The sequence below is a fragment of the Sphaeramia orbicularis genome, chromosome 4 (assembly GCF_902148855.1).
Source record: "Sphaeramia orbicularis chromosome 4, fSphaOr1.1, whole genome shotgun sequence".
Lineage (NCBI taxonomy): Eukaryota > Metazoa > Chordata > Actinopteri > Kurtiformes > Apogonidae > Sphaeramia > Sphaeramia orbicularis.
In genome coordinates this window covers 52586815-52610806 of record NC_043960.1, presented here as the reverse complement: position 1 = coordinate 52610806, position 23992 = coordinate 52586815, and the positions used below count along the sequence as shown (strand labels likewise).

At 37.5% G+C, this 23992-nt stretch overlaps 1 protein-coding gene across 2 annotated transcripts in view; it reads right to left on the bottom strand.

Annotated features, from left to right (window-relative positions):
- Positions 1-23992, bottom strand: part of ttll7 (tubulin tyrosine ligase-like family, member 7) — a 154574-nt gene that overhangs the window by 5425 nt on the left and 125157 nt on the right. For both annotated transcript variants that reach the window (XM_030132505.1, XM_030132506.1), the window contains exons 18-20: positions 18233-18313; positions 14508-14668; positions 8795-8968 (exon numbers count right to left, since the gene is read on the bottom strand). In XM_030132505.1, coding sequence (XP_029988365.1) covers positions 8795-8968; positions 14508-14668; positions 18233-18313 — 416 coding nt within the window. The remainder of the gene's footprint in view (positions 1-8794; positions 8969-14507; positions 14669-18232; positions 18314-23992) is intronic.

Genomic DNA, 23992 nt, shown 5'->3' with positions numbered 1-23992 from the left:
GAAACTTTTGTCATCTTTGGGAAATTGTCTTTGGCGAATGACAGTAATTCCAAACTTAACAGGACAGTCATTAGTGGAGCTGGCCAGTTCCTCTCATCTGCCCACACAGAGTGAAGGGCTTTATTCTGAAGACTGAGGCTGTGAACGCACCTGATAGGGCCACTCCACTCCACAGAGGAAGAAGAACGCTTTAAACAGGGCAGGTGTGGTCGACCACGGAGACCCTGAACAACTGCAGTTGTGTGTGTATGCGTTAATAATACATTTTAAAATATTCCAATTTTCCTGCGCACAGTGTATAAATGATGAATGAATTTTCAGTGAATGTAAAAAAATAAAAAGCTACTGAGCACCACTGAGTCATGCACTGGACTAGAGCTGCTGAATGTCAATGATACTTTTGACAGAAATAAAAACAGAAACATACAATGGTGATGGTGTATTAGGGACACTTCAAGGAAAACAAATGTTTTTTGAGTGGGAGGAGGGGAGTGATACTTGAGATTAAAATCATACATTTACAGGAAAAAACTTAGATACTGTCTGAGAATAAAGTGGTCATTTCCATTCAAGCTGATAACTGGACTTTATAGATTATATTTCACTTAAATGTATTCTTATTATTTATCATTTTATTTAGTTACAATCATTTTATATCTTTATATTACGTGTCACATCTATTCATGGAATTATTTCAGAAATCTCACCTCAAAAAGTCACAGAGCCGTTCCCTCAGTGCTCTTGGTTTATTTCAGCCCTTCGTGCATATAGTGGACTCATAGAACTGCAGTTACACTCATTACAGTCGTATACATCACTGTGGCACTTTACTATAAGTTAACAGTTTGTTACTGGAGTGGTAAGCAGAGCAGGAGAGTTAGTACAGGGTGGGGAAGCAAAATTTACAATGAACATTTAGTTGTTTTTTCTCAGCAGGCACTACATCAATTGTTTTGAAACCAAACATATATTGATGTCATAATCATACCTAACACTATTATCCATACCTTTTCAGAAACTTTTGCCCATATGAGTAATCAGGAAAGCAAACGTCAAAGAGTGTGTGATTTGCTGTGATTTTGTCACACCAAAGGAGATTTCAAAAATAGTTGGAGTGTCCATAAAGACTGTTTATAATGGAAAGAAGAGAATGACTATGAGCAAAACTTTTACGAGAAAGTCTGGAAGATACTATTAAAGAAGAATGGGAGAAGTTGTCACCCGAATATTTGAGGAACACTTGCGCAAGTTTCAGGAAGCGTGTGAAGGCAGTTATTGAGAGAGAAGGAGGACACATAGAATAAAAACATTTTCTATTATGTAAATTTTCTTGTGGCAAATAAATTCTCATGACTTTCAATAAACTAAGTGGTCATACACTGTCTTTCAATCCCTGCCTCAAAATATTGTAAATTTTGCTTCCCCACCCTGTAGAGGATCGAATCCTCAACTCCACTGAATTCAGTTTGACATTTGTAGCACAAGATGTACCAAAAAATATTTGCTTGATTTCATAAAATTATTATTTAGGCTCATATTTTAGATTAAATCTACAATGACAAGATATTATTCCTTCATGGAAATGTGTGAAAGATTTAATTGGAATATTTATTCCCTCCATCATATGACCATTTGAGACCAATATAGGGCTGAGGATGATAAATGGACAGTTAAAGTTGTTCTGTTGAAGCAGGTAAATATACTGTAAATCAATATTTCACCAATGTGAAAACATGAAGTGGGTTTCTTTTTTGTTCTTTGTTAAACATAAATGGAGATCAAAATCTTTAACCCTAATCGCAGTATTTAGCTTGACATAACGTGGGATGTTACTGAGCTACATAATTTATTTATTTATTTTTAATCCTGCAAAGTCTATGAATATGTATGTAAAACTGTGTCATGTGGTCACCTCCCTGGACTCTGGTCAACCAGAATTTTAGCCTGACGATACTGTTCATCTTTTCCGAAACAATATATGAAGTGTTTTGCTGGGGGTCCTCATCTCCCATATATCGTATATCAACATTACTATTTTCCCTCATAGTTTTTTCTTGTAATTTTACACGATTTGCATGCTTTTTCTCTTGCAAATTGTCCTCAGAGGATATTCAAATGTCCTCTGTAAATATATATATATATATATATATTTTTTTTTTAAATACAGTCAGTCTTGTCAGTTCATGACAGATTTTACATGTCATTAAATTAATCAGTCAGCTTTTAATCTGCGATGTTTTTGGTGTGATCACAAATTGACAAAATTAATGTATATAGTGTATTGCTGAGCTACGACTAATTTTAAGTCTAGTTCTGAAATGGATGGTAAAAATAGTCTGGAGTGTGTCTTACAGTACTGAGAATGAGTGGATGAACATTGTGCAACAGTTGCATGACATGTGCATGCACAAGCCCACACACACGCACACACTCACACACAGACACACACATTAGCCTCTCATAAAAAGCGTATATATCAATAAGAAAACAATACTAATTGCTTCTCAACTATCTGAAGTGGTGGCGGGTTGCAACTGTTTCCTGCATGCCTGATGGAAAGAGGGGCTCAGTTCCCACTGGAGCCACTTACACTTAAAATGTGCTCAGGGTAAGATGCTCTTGATAAAAAAAACACTGTGTGAGGGACAAAGTTTAGCACGTGACAGAATGATATACAGCGTGCTGGTCAATGGTTGCTGTGTTGACGGACATTGCTTATAACAGTCTTAGTAGGCTTCCTTCTTTGATGTACATGATATAAAGTTTACCTTCTAATCCAGGAACAGTATGATGATTTCTTATCAAACATACTTTATAAATTAGTTCAAACATTACAGATTTGAATGCTACAGTGGACACAAACACTGAACAAGCTAACTGTGGTTTGATAGGGTTTCCCTTCATATTTTTACTTTAAACTAAGATTTGGCACTGCAATGAAATGTATTAATCACCTGGATTTAATGGAAAACAGGATTCAGTTTGTCATGCTAATCAATCATCTTTAAATAGTAACTGGTGTTTGGTTCATCTCTGCTGTTCGCATGCACTGAGCTAATAAGCAAACCACCACTAAGTCACAAACATCATTTTCATGAGCAAAATAAACAGACTTATGTTACTATTATTGAGGCAAAAAACTGAATTTAACAAACCTTTTACCATATAAGCTTCTACACTTAGTAACATAAAGCTGAATGCATAACACATGGCCAACTTGGTACTTTGGCCATCCCTGTAGTTGGCTGCAATTCTGGGTTTGTTCATGTGCTTGGAGCTACACTCTGAACATCTCACAGCACTTCCTTCACAGGCTCCAGTCATTAGTGTGCAACCCCCTTTTATTTCTGCTTCTTCTGTTACTCTACTCACAGCCTGTTGCTTGTCCAGGAGCTTTCATGGCACACAAATCACACACAAAATTATGTGAAACATTCAAGAAAGTGTGCTATGATTTTTCTTAGCAATGTTGCAAAAACACACCCTCTTTGGAGCCATATAACTCCATCATATTTTAATGTAGAAACATGTTTTAAACTTAAAACAGATCATCAGACTCTACTGGGTTTAGTTGGTACCTCTATATGTATTATCATGTTTATGATATCACAGTTTATTTAACCCATAAAGACGACATTTTTGTCGCAGTTCTCAAATGAATTTTTCTCTATTTCTACCGTTCTTAACTGATTTATCACCAATTTTTTAAAAATAATTTTATCCTCTGTATTTTGCTTTTTTTTTTTGCGTAAATCATGTATTTTCCTATATTTAATTCATACATCATGTAGATGTTCATGAAAACTCAGAGTAAATTCAAAGTTAATTCTATCAAAACAGAGAAAAATGGAGGAAAAGTAATTTTTTCAGCTAAAATATTGCTACCTAAATGTAAAAATTAGTGTGTCCATCCACTGTCATTGATCCAACTCCATGCGTTTACTGGTGAATCAATGTTGTAGAAGATGGTGGTGTTTCCATGGTAACTACAGAGCCTCTGAACGTCCAAATGGGTCATATCTAATGACCATGAAAAGATGAATAAATGTATTTTACACCAATTATTGACATGGATTGATAGGATTAGTGGATCAACAGGTATTAAACAGTTTAGATCTGTAGAGGGTTTGTGTCACAAGTGGTTGTTAGGGTCTTTATGGGTTAAGTTTGATGTTTTTCCTGATTTTCCTTAGAGTGAATAATGTCACTGAGTGGAAAGAGGCCATTGGAAATATTCAAAACTATTTTTGTAAACTACTGTGACTCTGCACTGTTTACAACTAGTGTGGCATGTTAAACACAAATGGCGCCACATTTGTCGTCTTTCAGAATAACGTGAATTCCGCAGCTCCATGACCCTCGAAGTGACAGGAGTTCCACCCAACTGCACCATTAAACCACATAATAAATCAGAGACACTTCTGTTCAAACCACAAAAGTCTCCTCTCCCTGATGGTGAAATGTTTTATTTTGATGATATGAGACATTGCTCCCCTAAACCAAATTTCAGTCACTCTCAGACTTGGCCTCCTGACTGTTATATTTCTAGTAAATCCAGGTTTATGATAAATATTATTGCACTGCCATGTTTCTCATAAGGGAAAAATCAAACAAACTACAGTAATACTGTTGAGTATTTTATGTCCATTGTCATAAGGAAACAGAGGAAACCATGATAAGACTGTTGGTTTTGTGGCCAAGCAACCATCATCGGTGGTGGAATCAAGCCGGAAGTGGAACCAAGCCTTTTGTGTACAGCCATGAAGTGCTAGTAGCAGCAGCAGCACAAAGCAGTGAATAAAGGGACGGTGCTGGAAGATGGGTGGGTTTAGCAGAACTAAACCAAGCAGAGACCTGCATCGAGGGGTGAAGAGACGGAGGAAGAAGAGGAAGAAGAAGCAGCAGCGACAGCAGCAGGGGTGGAGCCATGGGTAGAGGCTGGTCCAGCAGCAAATGGTAAGCTTTTTTACACAGACATATATAGACAGAAGAAATAAGGAGAGACACACCAATGCATGCTTAAATGGACTCGTAAGAATACCTACTGCAAAACTATGGATATTAGTGCATGCTCAAATTATAAAATCCTTTGCATTAAATCTGTGAATAGTAAGTTAAATAAAAACCTGTTTCATTTTGTTAAATTGTGGAAACATAATTTCTCCAGATAAAACAACCCACAGTTACAACAATGTCAGATCAGTCAAAACATAAGTAGCTACAATTACAAATACCACCCCCCTCTGTTTTTTTTTTTTTTTTTAAGCTGACGTTTTATACAGTAGGTGCAAAGTGATAGCCTTTTAAAATATGCACAAGACTTATGAATCATGAAAAGCGAGGCCCCGGGAAAAAAGGAGCTCTCTCTCTTTCTCTCGTAAGGTCATTTGCAGCACAGGCTCATCTGGGCTCTAATTGAATTAAGCAGGCCTCGGGGGGCCCCAGGCTAACCTGAGCGCTAATCTGTGGGCCATTATTTCCTGTTAACAGCACGCTCCCTCTCCCCACCCTCCCCTCTCCCCTCTCCTGTCTGCCAGCCCAGAGCATATGTGCCTTAAAAGTTCACTCACTGCAAACCTCCGCCTGCTGTCTCCTGCAGGGCTCAGCCTTAAAAATAGAATCAGACTGATTTGTGTTTGTTTGTTTTTTGGGGGGATTATGAGATGATAGCTCTAAGGCTCCACGGAACAGAGAGGGGAAATGTTTCCTGAGAAAGGCTTTATGTTAATAGCAGTTTAAAGTTTTCTCTACTGTATGTTCAAGTGTCTGTAAAAGTTACTTGTTTATTAAATCACTGCACTTAGTTTTGTTTTTGCCTATGCTTTTTAAAGACACTATTGTGAGGCATGTCTGGGGTGGATTAGACTCAATCTAAGGGAGCTCACACACATACCTCGCTGGTTCACAGTTTTAGACTTTACAGCAGGGGTGCCCAAAATGTCGATCTCGATCTATCGGTTTATCGCAAAGGTAATATGAGTAGATTGCATGGGATTTCATGGCATTAAAAAAACAGACGCCGACCTATCATCCATCCTCACTACAACATTTGTCACTTGGTTGACATATAGGGCATCTACGTTCAAGTGTGACAGCTGCTGCAAAACTATAGCAAGCTACCAAGTTGCCTAGTTAGCCTCCAATTTATTTCTACTAAATTTAAGAAAGGGTACAAAAGTAAAAAATAACAAACATGGAGAAATGTGCTACCACCTTGACCACATTATTTGGTTCTACTTATTTATGAGTCAACCCTTTCCCGTATGAAGATTGAGTCCAAATACCGTACCATCATATGACTGATGATCAGCTACTGTCTAAGGTCATGACAAAAAATGTACAGAGCAGTACAGGGTGGGGAAGCAAAATTTACAATATTTTGAGGTAGGGATTGAAAGACAGTGTATGACCAATTAGTTTATTGAAAGTCATGAGAATTTAAATCTTCAAATCATATTTTACTGCATTTCTAACGGTCTTGTTGTCTACCTCAAGTTCAATTGCTATTTTTCTCATGGATTTGGTTGGATCCTTTAGGATTTTGGATTTGAGAGCTTTAATAAAAGCTTTGGTACGTTTTTTGTTGCTTCCTCCACTTCCAGACTTTCTCGTAATAGTTTTGCTCATGGTCATTCTTTTCTTTACATTATAAACAGTCTTTATGGACACTCCAACTATTTTTGAAATCTCCTTTGGTGTGACGAGTGCATTCAGCAAATCACACACTCTTTGACGTTTGCTTTCCTGATTACTCATATGGGCAAAAGTTTCTGAAAAGGTATGGATAATAGTGTTAGGTATGATTATGACATCAATATATGTTTGGTTTCAAAACAATTGACGTAGTGCTTGCTGAGAAAAAAACAACTAAATCTTCATTGTAAATTTTGCTTCCCCACCCTGTATTGTACAGTATGGGTTCATGCAATTTTCCAAGGTAAACCAATATATACTGTACATATAAAGAATACTCAAGATATCTATAAATAAATATATGTTTTGCATTTTTACAGTAGGCAGATCATTTTGACTTGGTCATTTTATAAGTAGCTCACAAACTGAAAAAGCGTGGGCACCCCTGCTATACAGTTTCAGCCGAACCAGTGGTGTGGGTCAAACAACTGGGGTTTGATCTGACCAAAAGAGGTCTCGATCAGTGGAACCATGATTGGATAGTTTGCAGTTTTGGTCTAATTACAGGAACCTACCTAGCCTCAAAAAACAAAACAAAAACAAAAGAAAGATGACGCATGCCCTGCCAGCCCTGCACGACTGTCTATTAAAGTATGTAGATGGCCACAGCAAGGACATATTAGTCTGCTCCTAAAACTAAGGTGTGAAAGCAAAACTAACAACCCCCACATGCATCAAAGATATGACCCTTGGTTTGTCCCTTCATTTGTACTTTCAGGAATGAAAATGCCATTAATCACTATCAACTTTTTCTCTTACTACAAATAATATCCAGACATCACAAGCCTTTTGGCCTACACTTACAACCAATGGTTTATAGGGCTGGGGGATACTCAATCATCATGATCACAATATTTTTTCATGTAGATCAATACTGATATTTATTAGGGAATACAGAATTTGATAATGCTGCCATTTAAAAGAGTATGCTGATTATAACTGAAGTCACCCGATGTAAAATATACCAGCATGTGGCACTTTCCATGTGTGGCATTTACTTCATCTATTAAAGCTTATCGACATCATTTATCCATAAACTTAATCATGATCCTATTTTGAGACTGCTCTATCCAAATTATATATCATTACTGGTGAAGTTAAAAACGACAGACGAGCCGTTGACAGTATGTTACAGTCATAGGCTAGTTTTATACATTATTATACGCACTTTATACCTTGCTGGTTCAAGGTGGGAAGAGTGAGGCTTTATTCCACCATTAAGCCGGATGCAAAGAAAGTGACAGAACTGAACAAACATCTGTGTAAAAGGAATGTGTCATCAAAACACCACACCTGAGTGACCTGTCACCAGGACATTTAAGATTCTCTGTAGAATCATTAGCTTCATTTCCTATAGGAATGAAGACAGTGCTGTTAAAAATGTGTAGCAGTTGAGGAAACAACAAGGTAGGGGACTTTTCTCCAAGCAGAGGACAAAATTGCCTGCCTTTATTGTTCTGAAAGCAGAACACTCCTATTTATGCCGATGTTATATGTCAAACTATACCCTGATGCGGTTGAGTCACACCGCCAGCATGTTCTCTAATATCACACACTAGGGCTGCATTAGTTCACTTTAGTTCACTGTAAAGTCCCCGTAGGGAAATTTAACCTCTGCATTTGACCCATCCTAATACGCTAGGAGCAGTGGCTGCCACTGAACAGCACCCAGGGACCAACTCCAGTACCTTGGTCAAGGGCACTAACAGGAGACTTTACCTACATGCATGTTTTTGATGCTGAGGGAAACCTGAGAACCCGGAGGAACATGTAAACTCCTCACACTAAGGCCCTGCAGCGACCACTAATGGAACTCGGTACCTTCTCGATGTAAATTGATTGCCACCATGCAGTCCACATGCTGATTTTGTTTTTGTTCTGTCTTCTACACTAGTTTACGGTATCATCTGTTTAAAAAGGGTTTTAACACTTCTGCAACCTAGCATTAAAATTAGAATGAATTTCTAGCCATCGATCCTGATACATGTTTGTATTTGTATACAGGCACCAAACTGGATGATACGACATCTATTACAGCGGGAGTGATTTAAGAATATCTCTTTTGTTGAGACAGTTTGACAGAGTTGGGTGTTCTTCTCACCTGGTGTCATCCCATTCGGGGCTGAGTCCAGTCAAAGAGCCTCGAGACTCGGACACAAACTTGTAGACGACCAACAGGCAGTCTCGGCAGAGCTGGACCAGCCGGCGGCAGCACTGCAGCTCCTGGGGCGACACCACCTCGCTGCTCTTACTGAAGATGGTCTCCCATGATGAACTAGAAAGTGAATCACAAGCATTTCAAACGGGTGTTGGTGATTCCCATTACCATGAATTATTAACAGAGCAGTACATTTCACTCATAAATACAGCAATATGTGTGGAAATACTGCATATAATATACTGCACTTTATGTGTGTCCTTCACTATACATGACTACATGTACATTTACATACACACACACGCATGTACGCATGCATGCACGCACGCGCGCACACACACACACACACACACACACACACACACACGCGGACACTGACTTGCAGAGACATGGAAAAAAAGGATGAAACAAATCCAAGTACAGTTAACCCCCTTTACAACCCCGGACATACCCCTGACTGTGAGAGCGCTTCAACAACTGAGACACAGAACCCTGGGGGGTGCGTTTGATGTCGACCCCCCTCTCACTCCTTAGGAGGCAGGGGGTACTTCCTCTGAAAGGGTTCAAAACTGTGTGTTTTCATTCTCTTTCCCTAAGTCGCTTTCAAAGCCTGTTGAATTCATCACACACAATAGCTGCCGGGCTGTTTGACTGTTGTTAAGTCCCTCAGATAAAATATCAAACAAGAGATGCAGAAGAGTAGTGGGGGCCAGACCCTTGGATTTGGAGTGCGCTTTTTGAGGTGCACGTTTCATTCGCGCTGTGTGACATCGGGACCCCCCGTCGACATCATCCATGTTTGGGTCGTGCCGGCTTGTAGGGAGGGGTGGGGGCTGGATGATACGCTACCAAGTTAGCTTGATCATCCAGAGCAGACTGTGATCAGACAAAAGCTACATGGGGAGCAGTGTGCTAAGGCCAGGCTCGCCTAATCCTCCAAGGGAACTATGCTTCTGTTTTGTTTTTTTTTTTAAAAGGATGTCTCTTTCACAGTCCTTCTCCTTTTGGCTTCTCCTTTGTCATCGGATTCTCCTCTTCCTCTAGGTACTATCCCCTTCATCTCCATCAGCTGCTCACTCTCACTTCCCTGTCTGCCTCAATTAGGGCCATCAAAAGAGGTGCAGTTGGAGGAAAATGGAGATCTGTGGCCAGCAACTTCGGTTACACCCTCTAAGCCCTCTGTGTCGAGGGATACACAGCCTCTCAACAACTGAACTGTAAAGTAATATGGAGAGGAGGAGACGCAGGAAGGTCACACCTTAAATAAATCTACCAGCATGTCAGCTGTCTGCATGTCAGGGTGGTAAATGTGTGTGTTTCGGCATGTTTTGGTCTCTTTTACGGTGCCAAAAGACAAAACGTGTGGAGAGCGATTTCATGCATATCAAGCTGCCTCACCGTATGGGTCTCTCATTGAGGGATGTCTAAAGAAGCCAAACTGAACCTTTGCTGTTTGTTTCTGTGTGTTTTTCTCCTTTTTGGATTTCTATCAGGCAGGGGATTTTGGGATCTATCAAATGATTGTTATGTTCATAGAAAAAATGTAAGTGCAACTGAAACACCAGTATGGTGTCAAGTATTACTTTATAGATGTAGAAAAGGGGCTGCTGAAATGTCTTATAGAGCACCAATATTTTACCCTGTTTACAACCCAAAATTAGGACAAGTTGGGATGGTATGGGAATAAGTAAATTAAAAACAAAAACACTGATTTTGAAATATGCTTTGACTTATATCTATTTCATACCTTCAGATGAAACAGGAGCCATTTAGGACTGATAATGAGTTAGAATAATGAAATAACACAGGTGATGTAAACAGGTGACTGGATTCATGATTTGGTCCAAAAGCCCGAAGTCCTTTAGGAACACAGATAGGCCAAGGATGATTTAACAACAAATCAGTAAGAAAATGATTGAAGAGTTTCAAAACAATGTTCCTCAAAGAAAAAAAAGGAGGGATTTGGATATTTCAGCCTCTGTGGTGCAGAACAGAAAGAAAGATTTAACAAATCTGAATATATTTGAGTGTGTAAAGGGTTCAAGCCTCAGCTGAACACCACAATCTGTGATCCCTCAGACAGCACCACATCAAGAACTGTCATTTATCTATCACTGACAGAACCACAAAAGACTACAAGGACTATCCGGACCGTTAGCACTCACAAGTCCAAAGGCCAGGGTCTGTCATGGCCTGAAGTTGTGTGAATTTCACTTCTGTCATGTACATTTTGTTAAATGTTTCCAGAAGCATTGTGGACCTCTGCAGGATGGGTCATCACCCAGGACAAACATGGATTGTGTATGGATGTATATGGATCAAAGACAATAGTACCATTGGAAAGGTTTCAAACTCTTATTTGTATGTTTTTATTTAGAGATCTTTGACAACTTCAGGTTTCATTACTGTTACACCAGAACATTGTACAAAGCCACAAACTTATTATTAATATTATTACTACCATTATTACGATTATTATTACTATTAGTATTATAATTATATAAATACAAATATTAGTATTATATATCATTGCTATGACTACTATTATATGCTAATATATACTATTATTGTTTACATGTATATAAATACACAACATAATTAACAATCTATTATTATTCTTATTCTTATTATTGTTGCTGTTGTTATTACTATTATTACTACTATTATTATTACTTTCTTAATACCACCTTGCTACTTGTTATCTCTACTAATACTTTATAATGTGCAATTGCCTGTTTTTTTTCAATACTGTTTTTCTGTTTAGTTATTGTTTTGCTGTTTTCTTGTGTGTATATCTGGTGTTGTGCTACTACTGGAATCTCAGTTGAATTGAATCGAATCCAGTCCAATCCAATCCAATCCAATCCAATCTAATCTAATCTAATCTAATCTAATCTAATCTAATCTAATCTAATCTAATCCAATCTAATCTAATACAATGCACATATTTGTTTCCTTATTACCATAGTCAGGTGAGAGAGATGATTACATTAGTCTGAATTGGGAACTCTGCTTGGCCTGTTAAGCCCAATGAATTTGTCATTCAAAGCAAAAATGTATCTTAATTTGCAAAAATTTTTATTGTTAAAAATCGCCACAGTTTTATTTTGAGCCAGGAAAGACCTCACCACGATGAAGTGAGTTGTCAATGCACTGACTGATCTCAGTGAAAGCCACTTCATGTCACATCAGAAAAAGTGAAGAAAAATAGTGAATCTTCTGAAAAAAAAAAAAAAAAAAAAAGAATCAGATAACAGACGAAAGTAGAAGTGAGATAGCTCCTTTCACCTTCTTCTGTCCCTCCCCTCTGATTTGTTTTCAGTCTCGGCTGTGAAAAAGCCCTGATTAACCGTCCACATTTGTGACCTTTGTCTCCTTTGTCTCCACAGAGTTAACATGTTTCTTTCATCTCCAGGAGTTTTCAGGAAAGTGCACTGGGGTCTGATTTGTCTGTCATTCATTCTCTGTCATTCGGCTTCTGTTGCTTTCACATGGAATAAAAAATGGCAAATTGTCCCTGCTGTCACTAAAACTTGAATATTGATGAACTCTGGGTTTGGAGCATGTGAGGACTGGGAGATGAAAGGCTGATGCTATGAATAGACTGGAAATTCACCTGGGTTGATGTTGTTTCTTGTTATTATTGTGTACATTTAACTTTAACCAGGCTTCTTTATGATCTAGACAACATTCAGTTCTGTGTTTCGAGTTATGAATTATTTATTACTTGTCAAGTTGATTTTGCTTTCCATGAATGTTCCAAATAAAGATTATTTTGATTATACATAAATCCAAAGGTGACTCAGTTGATTAGCTAATTAGACTCTACAATATATCAATAAATAATATAATCGATATCACAGCTTCCCTGAAGTGCTTGTTTTTTTGTGATCAATACGGAAATATGTAATTTAAAAAATTCTCAGTTTCAGTACAGACAACTACAAATAAACTGACTCTAATCAGAACAAAAATTGATTATTCAATTATTTATCAAGTAGGCAGTTAGTTCATAGATCAACTAATCATCTGCTTAAATGGCTGATTTAAGATGGTCTATGCATCAATTTTAGTTATATATTCCTACACATTACAAATTCACTGTAACTGAATTCAAATGGGGAAAACTCTTCCTGACAATTCCCTTTAAAATGGGGAAAACCTAAAAGAAACCTCAAAATTAACTGTTAGCTATGATTTAAACTTGTCATTTAAACCATATTAGGGAAGGTCAAGGGCATCACGGATGGACCGCCCACTACTTTTTGATTCATAACTTTTGAACCAGAAACGTTTAAAACAAATATTCTACATAATTGTAAAGGCCTAAATGCCATCTTAAACAGATTCAAAGGGCAAAATTTTGTTTAAAATAGTTTTAAATGAAAAATATCAAAAACTACTGCATCACATATGGACAAAAAATTAACATCTATTTTTTCCAAGAATTCCGGAGTTCTCCAAAGTGAAGCTCCTCTGACATTTTCATCCTCAAATGTATTCAGTGTTTACCTTAAACCCTCTATTTTACAACCAAATAATTGGTTAGAAGAAAAAAAATATCTGATCATACCTAAGTAGAAAGAGTTTAGACAAATGGCAGCGTCACAGATGGACAACAAAAATAAATATCAAATTAAGCATTTTTTTTTTCAATTACCAATATCATATAATTTTTATTTTTTTTTTTAACAATATTTACAACATACAAATATTAATATTATATTCAAATGTATTTTGCATAGATATATGCATTTACTAATTTTAAACACTGTGTTTAGAATATGATAAAAATAATATAATAGTCAAATATCAATGTATTTGGAATAAATGTAGTTTATTTATGAAAGTTTATAAAATGAACCCAGAATGATGGCACTAAACTGTGTCACTTTACAAACCTTCACACTCATAAAACTAAGTGACCAAAAATATAAGTTCGGTGTAGATTATTGTAATTACATGTTTTTTGACCAGATGTTAACTTGCCCTTGACTTTGCCCATAAATCACATTGTAAAGATTTTTTTATTAGTATCTTTCCAAAACTTCTGCGATGATGAGGTTCAAAGAGCTACACATCTGAAAACAGACGTAGCAATGACAACAGTTTAAAAGTTTAATGTTCTATTATTACAGGTAGACTTATAGGTGTGGCAGTGAAAAGCAAACTTTATTGCTTTAATTGTTTGGGGTTTTTTTAGATTTTTTCATCATGTTTCTGAAGACGTATGTTATTCGTTTCATAGATTTTACTGGCAAATAAATCACATTTATGCAAAGAGTGAATTTGTGTCACTGCCAAAACTTTTGACCACAGCTGTAGAAACACAAAGCAGACATAAGCTTTAGTCATGCTTACGACCCACATGTACCCAAACTAATTCTAACTAGTTCTGCTTCAGTAATAATCAACATTATAGTATGTTTGATCATGAAGAGACTATCAAAGCAACTAGAGTCTGATGAACCCTAAGCAATTCAAGCCAATTTGAACCCTTTCCAAACCCTGAGTCAGTTCTGAGCTGTTGAAGAAACACTGTGACACAACATGGTGGACTCATTCTCCATTTTCTTAATTAGATGCTCATAAATGCCCATAAGTCTTACATCCTAGCTCAGGGAACATGTTTATGTTGTGTTGTTGAATGACGTACCCAGTGTTGGAGAAGCAGTTCCACAGGCCCTGTCCGTGGCTCCACAGCAGCCGGTTGAACACACGGTTAAAGAGGCGGTAGAGGTGAAGGCTCTCTAAATCAGGTTCCCTCCAGATTCTCTGCAGCGCAGAGCGGACGTTGGTTCGCACTATATCCAGTACCTGAATGACAGGAAAAAGGAAACAATCACTAAATATTTAACAAGCAGATTTGTAAAGAAGAAAAAGAAGCTGATAGGATTTTTTAGCTAATATATGGATGAGATGTCATGTGTTTCAACCGTGCTTAAAGTTTCAAGATTCAAATTTCTTTATTGTCATTCAGCATTGAATTATGAACGAAGTAATGATCCACAGGATCGATAGTGAAATGAACCTTTAAAGAAACACACACTTTTAAAACAGAAAAAAAAGAAAGACTGAGAAAACAAAACACACGTTTAAAATAAAATAGAAATAGAAAATAGTGCAAAGTGAAGATAATAATAATAATAATAATAATAATAATAATAATAATAATAATTTTAAGAAAATCAACATGGAAGAGGAGGAGAAATGACTGAAATGTAAACAGATTATTGCACATTATATTACAGTAATTGCACTTTATATGGTGTATGTAGATTGCGTAGCTATGTTTGTAGTGTTATTATATTTGCACATAATGAGCAGCACCAGAGTGGGTTATTGTTCTGATGTGGTTTGACTTGTACAGTCTTATTGTGTCCAGGTAGCAGCTGTTTCTGAGCCTGGTGGTTCTGGCTCCGACGCTATGGGGTCTCCCACCTGATGGAAGCAGAATGCCATCAACAAGCAAATTTCATTAAACCTTCCCCACATTTAGTTAGAATTTAAGTTGGTTCATCGTTTTGTATCCATGTATCACACACTGTGCCGTGTTGTGTGTGCGTCTGTGTGTGAAGGTGTGTTAGCTGCAGGGGCAGACAGAGGAAAGCATGGGAAAGAACTAATTGCTGTACCAACGACAGTCCTGGAGAGAAGGTGTCAGAAGTTGGGTGGCGGTCTGGGGACACCTGCGCCAGCCTTCCATCTCCCATTCCATCTCCCATCCTGTGCTTCCCAGAGCTCTCCTCCCTCTTTCTTTTCTCTTTTCACCATGCTCAGAGTGCACTGCTGTGGCTCTTTTGACGTTGATTCCATGCTCCTCATTACTGACATGCCCATCTAACTGTGTGTGTGTGTGTGTGTATGCATGAGTGTATTGCAATGTGAAGATACAAGGTTTCCCTATAGCAATGTGAGGCAAGTGAGACACGAATGCACACTCAGACAAACGGCTAGATAAGTAAACACACACACAGATCTGTTTTGGTATGGTAATCAGATGGCAGAGCGCTGGGCGCTACATTCCTGACCTCTGCCTGCTGCTCATTAGGCTGCTCCACTCCAAATAAAACATCAGCTTGCACCACCACAGCCCACAACACAGCCCAGCGCAGTTGTGCAGAAAGCAGTGGCTGAGAGATCACATCATTACTGACACGCCTACTGGATGCCATTTCACGTCTTGTCCCCTCGTCTGTTTTGTTTACATCCTATTTGGTGTCTGTAGCACTCAGTGCCTGACATGGTAATGATCTCCAAGCTTGCTTTTTTGGACTTTTTTCCTCAGATGTTTGATTCGAGGATTATTTTCGAGTTTTAAAAGTTGCTCAAAAGAATTTAAATGAATAGGTAGGAGCAGTGACACTGGCCTATTCGCAGATTTTAACAATATCCATTCCGTACAGGGTGATAGCAGACACTGTACGGCAGAGAAAGGCGATTTCTACACGTAAGATACGATGAATATGGCCCATTTGAATACCTATAAATTAATTACAGTTTTAATCATTATACTCGTTGAGTCTGACCACTTCACTGATAAGTATAAGCTATGACAATAAGTCCCTACATGGCAGTTTCATTTCCCACAACTACATCCTGGAAGCCACTGCAGTGTAGTTAAGTGACGGGGATACTTAATGCCAATATGTGGCTACGGCTAAAGTTAGGCTTCACAGTATGATTTGTTAGAATTAGTTTGATCTTCAGTTCTGTATATTGAACTTGTACTTTTTGTTTGATATTCAATGGTTCAGATTTATGTAAGATATTTATTACTTTGAATTGTTTTTAAATCTTCAAAACAAGAGTATTTAAATGTATATCAAACTGAAAGATGATTATTTCAGAGTTAGAGAACAGATTTTGTGTGTCAAATGTTTTGGGCTGAAGAAGCGAGGATGATATTGGCTGCTTATCTGACTGTCTGGTTTTACAAACCATCCTCAGTAATCAAGTAGGTTCATAGAGATAATGATTCACCATTTCCTTTAATGCATTTTATTACTATTTCCACAAACAAGATGGTTGACAGAAGTCTTCCTTAAAATGTAAGTGAAGTAACAGTAAAGTTAAGTATCCTTCACTTCATCTACTCATCCTGATTACTGTTTTTTCTGGGGGGAGGTTGTGGCCGAGGCACTTTTTTTTTTTTTTTTTTTACATCAGCTACAAAAATTACAGGGCCTTTATTTGACATTAGTTAGTATTAGGGTCACAATTTCTTCGGTGTTTGAGTGGATATAATGCATTTATCACTTGGCCTTTATTGTGCAAATATTCTCTTCCTCTTGTATCTACAAATGACAGTTTCAGTGAAAAAGGCAAACACATCTGCAGTGACTAAAATCCAGAATTAAAAAGTGTTGAGCACAGGTGAGTTATATTGTCTGATGTGTCCAAGTGAACATTGCGCTGTGAGTCAGAACTGGCTTTTATTTGAACATGCTGACCTAAGCACTGTGTATTATTAAAGACCTGACTAAAATGACTCCCAGTTCTTATTTGAGGAAATGCTATAAAAAATGTGCATTCTAGAGTTACCATGAAATTACATGACTGCAGAAATTCTTGTGATTTGTTGAAAAATTTGAACCTTTTAAGGTAGAACCTAGTAGAACTAGATGATGACACTATACATGTACCATATCTTATTTTAGATTTTTAATATGTGTATTATTGTTATGAAATGGACAGAGTTTATTTTTGTTTTTTGATATGCACACTATTACTGCTACGAAAAGGACAGAGTTTACTTTAATGTGAAATGCTGCTGCAAAATGGACAGTCTATCCTTGATATGTACACATTTTGTGTTTTGTGTAGAAATTTAGGGTAGGTTGAAGGATGGGGTAAGGGGGTGGAAGATTATGAGTGAAACTACATCTTGCTCCTTTTCGAATGTTGGACTTTCTTTTATATAATCCTTTTGTTGTTTGGATTTAATACAAATTCGAAATAAATAAATAAACAAACAAACAAATTAGAATCAGGTTTTGACTGAGAACATTTTTTTTTTTTAACTTTTGCCCCAAGTTAACAACTAGAAATTCCTCCTGACCCAGAACAGCCAAAAATGACAATAATCTGTTGTCACTCTAACCCAATAAAATTCAGAATTATTTGTCCAAAACAATGGATGATAAACTGCTAACAGACAAATGCTGATGAAAACATGAAGTAATACCTAAACCACAATCACTGCCAGGTAAGGATGCACACAATAAGCCTTAGGACAACAAATGTGAAACGGTCACCTTCCCAAAATAATTGCCCATGTAATTTTTTTCTAATTTTTCCAGAAACACAGACATTGAGTGTTTGATGATTTTTGCAAAAATTAATTTTTGTCAAAAATTATGAAATACTTGAAAGTCTCACCTTCCGCTGTTTGGTTGAGTCCAACTTCACCAGCCAATAGGAAGCCACCTTTGGTTTATGGTATTTCCAGTTGTCGAGTATCTGAAGAGCAAAGTGAAACATTGTCTATTAAATATGCACACAACTTGTAATGTAGACCACTTAAAAATAATAATAATTGTAATAATAAGTACAGAACATTACAGCATCAATCCAAATGAAACATTACCCACGTACTCTGGCACTAGCTGAGCCGGTGGAACTCACTGGAACGTTTTCTATACCTTATGATCAGAATGTGACTCTATCAAGCTGTCACTGCTGTGTTAAGGTGCAGCATACGTGAGCAGAATCAAAGTTTCCTTTAAGTATTTTAAATTTAGAAGTGTGTGTCAGAAAAGGGATAAAAAAAAAAAAAAACGTGCAGACATGGTGTGGATCTTCTTCGTACTGTCACACACCCTCACTGGCAGACTCTCTTTCACACTTGGAGACCAGACTGGAAATCAGTCTGTAAGATCTGTGGGTTCATCTATCTGTTAAAGTAATGGCTTTTTGGATTTCACACATAGTTCTACATTATGGAAAATCTCCATTTTCAAAGATGGCAGTGCTACTACTACGACTATAGAGCTGCAGTGTCTGGGCATTATTGGGCATCTGGCAAATAATAGACAGAAACACCATGGAAAAGGTTTATAACAACATAAACCAAAACTTTATCATTAACTTGAGAGACAAGTCACATAAGACACAAGTCTGTTGACTTCTTGAAAGTCCATCTTTAGATTTGGAATTGTAGCTTTTAAATGAGATCTGTTAAAAAAAACAAAAACAATAAACAAAAAACAAAAAAAAACACAGCATTCACAGCCACATTTCTTTACTTCTTCTGACTGAATAAAATATTACCACATATTATTTTTACCTTTATTTGCTGTTGACTGATTTGATTCATGTTGAAGTAATGATGTAAATGATGGTAAGGGCTGGATTTACTACTGTTTTGCACCAGCTAAAACCCCTTATTTTTGAAGTACACTAAGGGCCTGATTGACTAAAGGTTTGCGTGTGTAAAAACAAGTGCAAACCTGACTGCGCATGCAAAAACATGGTGAAATGTATCTACTAGCAGGACGCAGGGTTGAGTCTCCCAAATGGGCAAAATAGCTTGTGCAACTAATTTAGTGTGTTTGCCTTTGTGAATATGTAATATGGCCGTTTCTGCCACAAAATATGATTTACCAAACCTGAAACTGATTGCGGTGGCTGATTTTGCGTCTATATTTAACACGTCTGAAAGGCAGGTTTTAACTGGCACAGCACTGTGCAAAACTGGCTGCAGTTGTTGTGGCGAGGAGGCGGGGCATAGGCCCAACCAAAGGCAGCGCAGAGAATGAATGCTTTCTGCTCAAGTCAACATTTTTGGAATGACGGAAGAAAAAATTATAGAGACGTATTGCCTACTAGGGATGGGTACCTTTCACATTTAAACCAATACGGTACTGTTTTCGGTATTTTTTGTGTGTATGTGTGGTGATTAAAGTCATTTTGTCTATAAAAAAAGGGAAAAACTTCTGAATTCTGAATATTTATTTCTCAACATCACAAGTGAAATAACGTTACAACATAAAACTTGAGAAAAGTGTGTGGGGGGGAGGGAAAACAACTTAAAAATAAATGTAACATATATAACATTTTTCAAACTAAAGTATTACAAACTTAAACAAACCACTCCCTCTAGCATGAACTGTACTGCACAAGCTCAGCACTTCTTTTTTCCGGAACACTAACACACTTTTTCTGGCAAGAGCTGAGCCCGCTCCACACTGACTTTTTTTTTTTTTTTTTTGACGCCACTTCTCCTCCCCTAATGCTGGCTGTAGGTGAGGATCGGCCGGCTGCTGCAGGTGCAGTGACGCTGCCTGGTGTGGGAGTCATAGCCTGCGCTCCTTTGGGCCTTTTGAATATTGTCCATTCCTCAGCCTTCAGGTGTAGATTATGTTTGACTAAATGTTTCCTCAGGTTTGAGGTGTTGCTGTGACTGGCTTTACATTTCGTATTATAGATATTGTCATCGTCATCTCCACGTCGTCGCGTCAGGCAGACACTCCTCCACTCTCTCCCCGACATACGCAATGCAAGGATGTGTTCAAGTACTGAAATGTGACTTAAAATGAATCAATACTCGGTAATATAGATGGAATTTGGTTGATACCAATAAAAGTACCAAATTCGGTGCCCATCTCTATCACCTACCCGGCAATGCCATGTTAGAACTTCTAGATCAGGGGTCTCAAACATGCGGCCCACCAAAGGTTCCAATCCAGCCCGTGGGATGAATTTATAAAGTGAAAAAATTCCACAGTAAAAGCTGTTGGACTCATTTTAGTTCAGGTTCCACATACAGACCAATATGATCTACAGTCAAATAATAACAGCAGAAGAACCTACAAAAAATAGTGACTTCTTGGTTTGATGTGAAAAAATAACATTACATTATACCTATAAATAGTGACAACTTCAAATTTGTCTTTGTTGTAGTGCCAAAAATAACATTAAATTATGAAAATATTTACATTTACAAACTATCCTGTAACATTAAAATATGAATAACCTGAACAAATATGAACAACCTGAAATGTCTAAAGAAAATTAAGCACAATTTTAACTATGTTCTGCCTGTTCCTCAGTGTTTAGTGTCTTTGTAGATCCGAACCATAATGCACATGTAGAAATGATAAGTTGAGGCATAACATTGTTAAAATTGCACTTTTTTTTCTTAAGAAATTTCTGTTTTTTCAGGTTATTCACATCTTTCTTGTTTGGATAGTTTATAAAAGTAAGTATTTTCATAATTTAATGGGGTTTTTTTTTGCACTAAAACAAAGACAAAAATTTGGAGTTGTCATTATTTATAGGTTATTCTGTTATTATTTTATTGGTCTGGCCCACTGGAGATCAAATCTGGCTGAATGTGGCCCCTGAAAGAAAATGAGTTTGAGAGCCCTATTCGAGATGAACTAGGGGATGATTTGGGTTCAGTCACAAGGAGGACTCATGCAATACCTTCTATGACTAAACTCCTCGCAATGTTACATTTCCGTGCATTCGGATCATTCTAGTCACTGTTGCCATTAGTGCTGGTGTATCCCAGAGCAGTTTTTACAACGTACTGTCTCCATGACAACAACCAGTACTGCACGCAAAATCCTCATTTAAATAGGGCGGACTTCCAGACTTTGCACCTGTTGTCATTTGTGCAAGTGATCTTAGTTGATCACCTGTGACATGCAAATCAATTGCACGTTCATTGTTTTGCGCGACCAAGCAAATTTGCACCCCTTATTTGCGATCTTAGTAAATTAGGCTCCAAGAAGAGAGGTGGAAAGGTGTGGACAGAGTTCCTTTTGCACACGGCCTTTCTGCACATGTATTTGCAAGACGTTCCCTTTTAGAGCATTGGCTCGTATTTATTTCCTAGGCTGTATTAGACAAACTACCCCCATATGTCTGTCACCTCCTGTCTCCAGCCAGGAGCGGATACAACTCCCACTCATCACATCAGCTCCTCCTCAGACTAACCCCAGAATCCACTCAGAACTTGGTAAAACAGCTTTTTCCTATGCTGGACCTTGGTCATGGAACAATTTGCAAAACTCACTACAGCTTCAGCATTTCATTACCCTGGCTGAATTCAAATCTCTTCTGTCAAACTGTCTAACAGAAGTGTGTAACTGCTGTACTTAACCCTTTACAGGGCACTCATAGAAATACTCTGAAATTCCAAATTTCAACCTTAGTGTGTTATTGGAGGACCTAACAACACTTTATTACGTTTGGGAAATTTTTTTCAAAAATTTTAATTGTCGTGTTGAAAATCAAGGTCAATGAAATTACCATATTTGGTTCCTTGCCCATAAGGGGCAAAAATATCCAAGAAGTATATATGAAAAAATACAAGATAAAACACAAGTAATGTGAAAGGAACATGTATTTTAGATCATTAAACCAACATGCGTGCTGACCCAGACCCCTGTCCACATCCACATGATCCCTTTGAACATCATTTCTTACATTAGTTTCATTATTTCATAGGACTGAACAAAGCAGGTCCACTCACTGTTCATGCAGAGGTGGACCTTACAGACCCTGGAGACCACAGTGGGCCTCAGACTGGTGACTTACTGGAACTGTTGCTATTTTCCCTCGCCACTGTCACCAGTCACAAATGTTTGCTCCAGGAGGATTCTGTTGGGTTTCTGTAAATTGGCTTAGAGTCTGGTTTAGACCAACTCTATATGTAAAGTGTCATGAGATGACATTTGTTATGATTTGGCGCTATACAAATAAAAATGGATTGATTGATTGATCACTGCCTTGTAATGTGTGTGGAAATTACCAAAAATAGTTACTTGCCCGATAAAGGGTTAAACTGTTTCTTATCTGTTTTATGTTGTCTTAATTGTATGTAAGATTTATATATTTGTTCATTTCAAGCCCGGATTAACCATATGGGATACTGGGCAATTGCCCAGGGGCCCGCGACCTCTGAAGAGCCCTGCGTAGCTCGGGCATAACGAAAATATCTGGTTATCTTTTGCTTATACATGAAACTGTCCACAAAAAATGTTCTTAAATAAATACTGGATACTTTGGAAATGGTTTCTTATTTATTTTTTGTGAAAATGGAGGACACTTCCCTCTCTTTCTAATGTAGCGGATCAATTTTAGATTATACTGATGCTAATGTGTTTTGTTTTCATATCATCATATGCAAGTGAGTGGCCTTGACAAGAGGCTATAGTGGTGCACTTGTAGTTCTACGAGCATTTACACATTTGTACATCAAAATGCATTTGATGATAGTTAGATATTGAAGTATGGGGTATATTTACATATATTCCTGGAACTTATTCCGTATTTTGCCAGATTATAGGGATCCTGGGGTTGTGATGATGGGGCCCTTGAATATTGTTGCCCAGGGTACAGTGAAGTGTTAATCTGGCCCTGGTTCATTTGTATTGTACTGATGTGCCTCTTGGTCAGGTCTCCCTCGAAAAAGAGACTTTATCTCAAGGGACTTCCTGGTTATACGAAAGTTTAAAAAAATAATAGAACAAAACATTTGAGGAAGCATATAATTAAATGACACGCAAAGTGATTTACTAAGGTTTAACTGTTTTTACACTGCTTTTAGATTTTTATACTTGTATACTGCCTATATCTTTGATTTTTATTCCCTCCGCCAGGAGGTATTGTGATCACTTAGCTTTGTATGTTTGTTTGTTTGTTAGCAAGATAATTCAAAAAGTTATGGATGGATTTGGATGAAAATTTCAGGAAATGTTGATACTGGCACAAGGAACAAATGATTAAATTTTGGTGGTGATCGGGGGTGGGCACTCTCCGAGTGCTTTTGTTGTTTGATTTTATCTTTTAACTTTTATATTTGTACTCTGAGAGACCTCTGCATAATAATTCCTATGTACCTGAATGTGTACAAATGACAAATAAATCTGTCTGTCTGTCCGTCCGTCCGTCTATCCATCCATCCATCCATCCATCCATCCAGGTTGCCAATTGTGTTATTTAACACAAACATGCATGCCTTTTTGCACCTGATATGACTGTGATGCTTGCACATGGACATTTTGCTATACTTTAATACTTTCCATTTCTACACTTTTCATTCACACACATTTTCATTGATTTTGTTGTTGGTCCTGAGATCAATAAAAGAAAGAGCTGAAATACATATGATATTACCAAAAGTCCAGA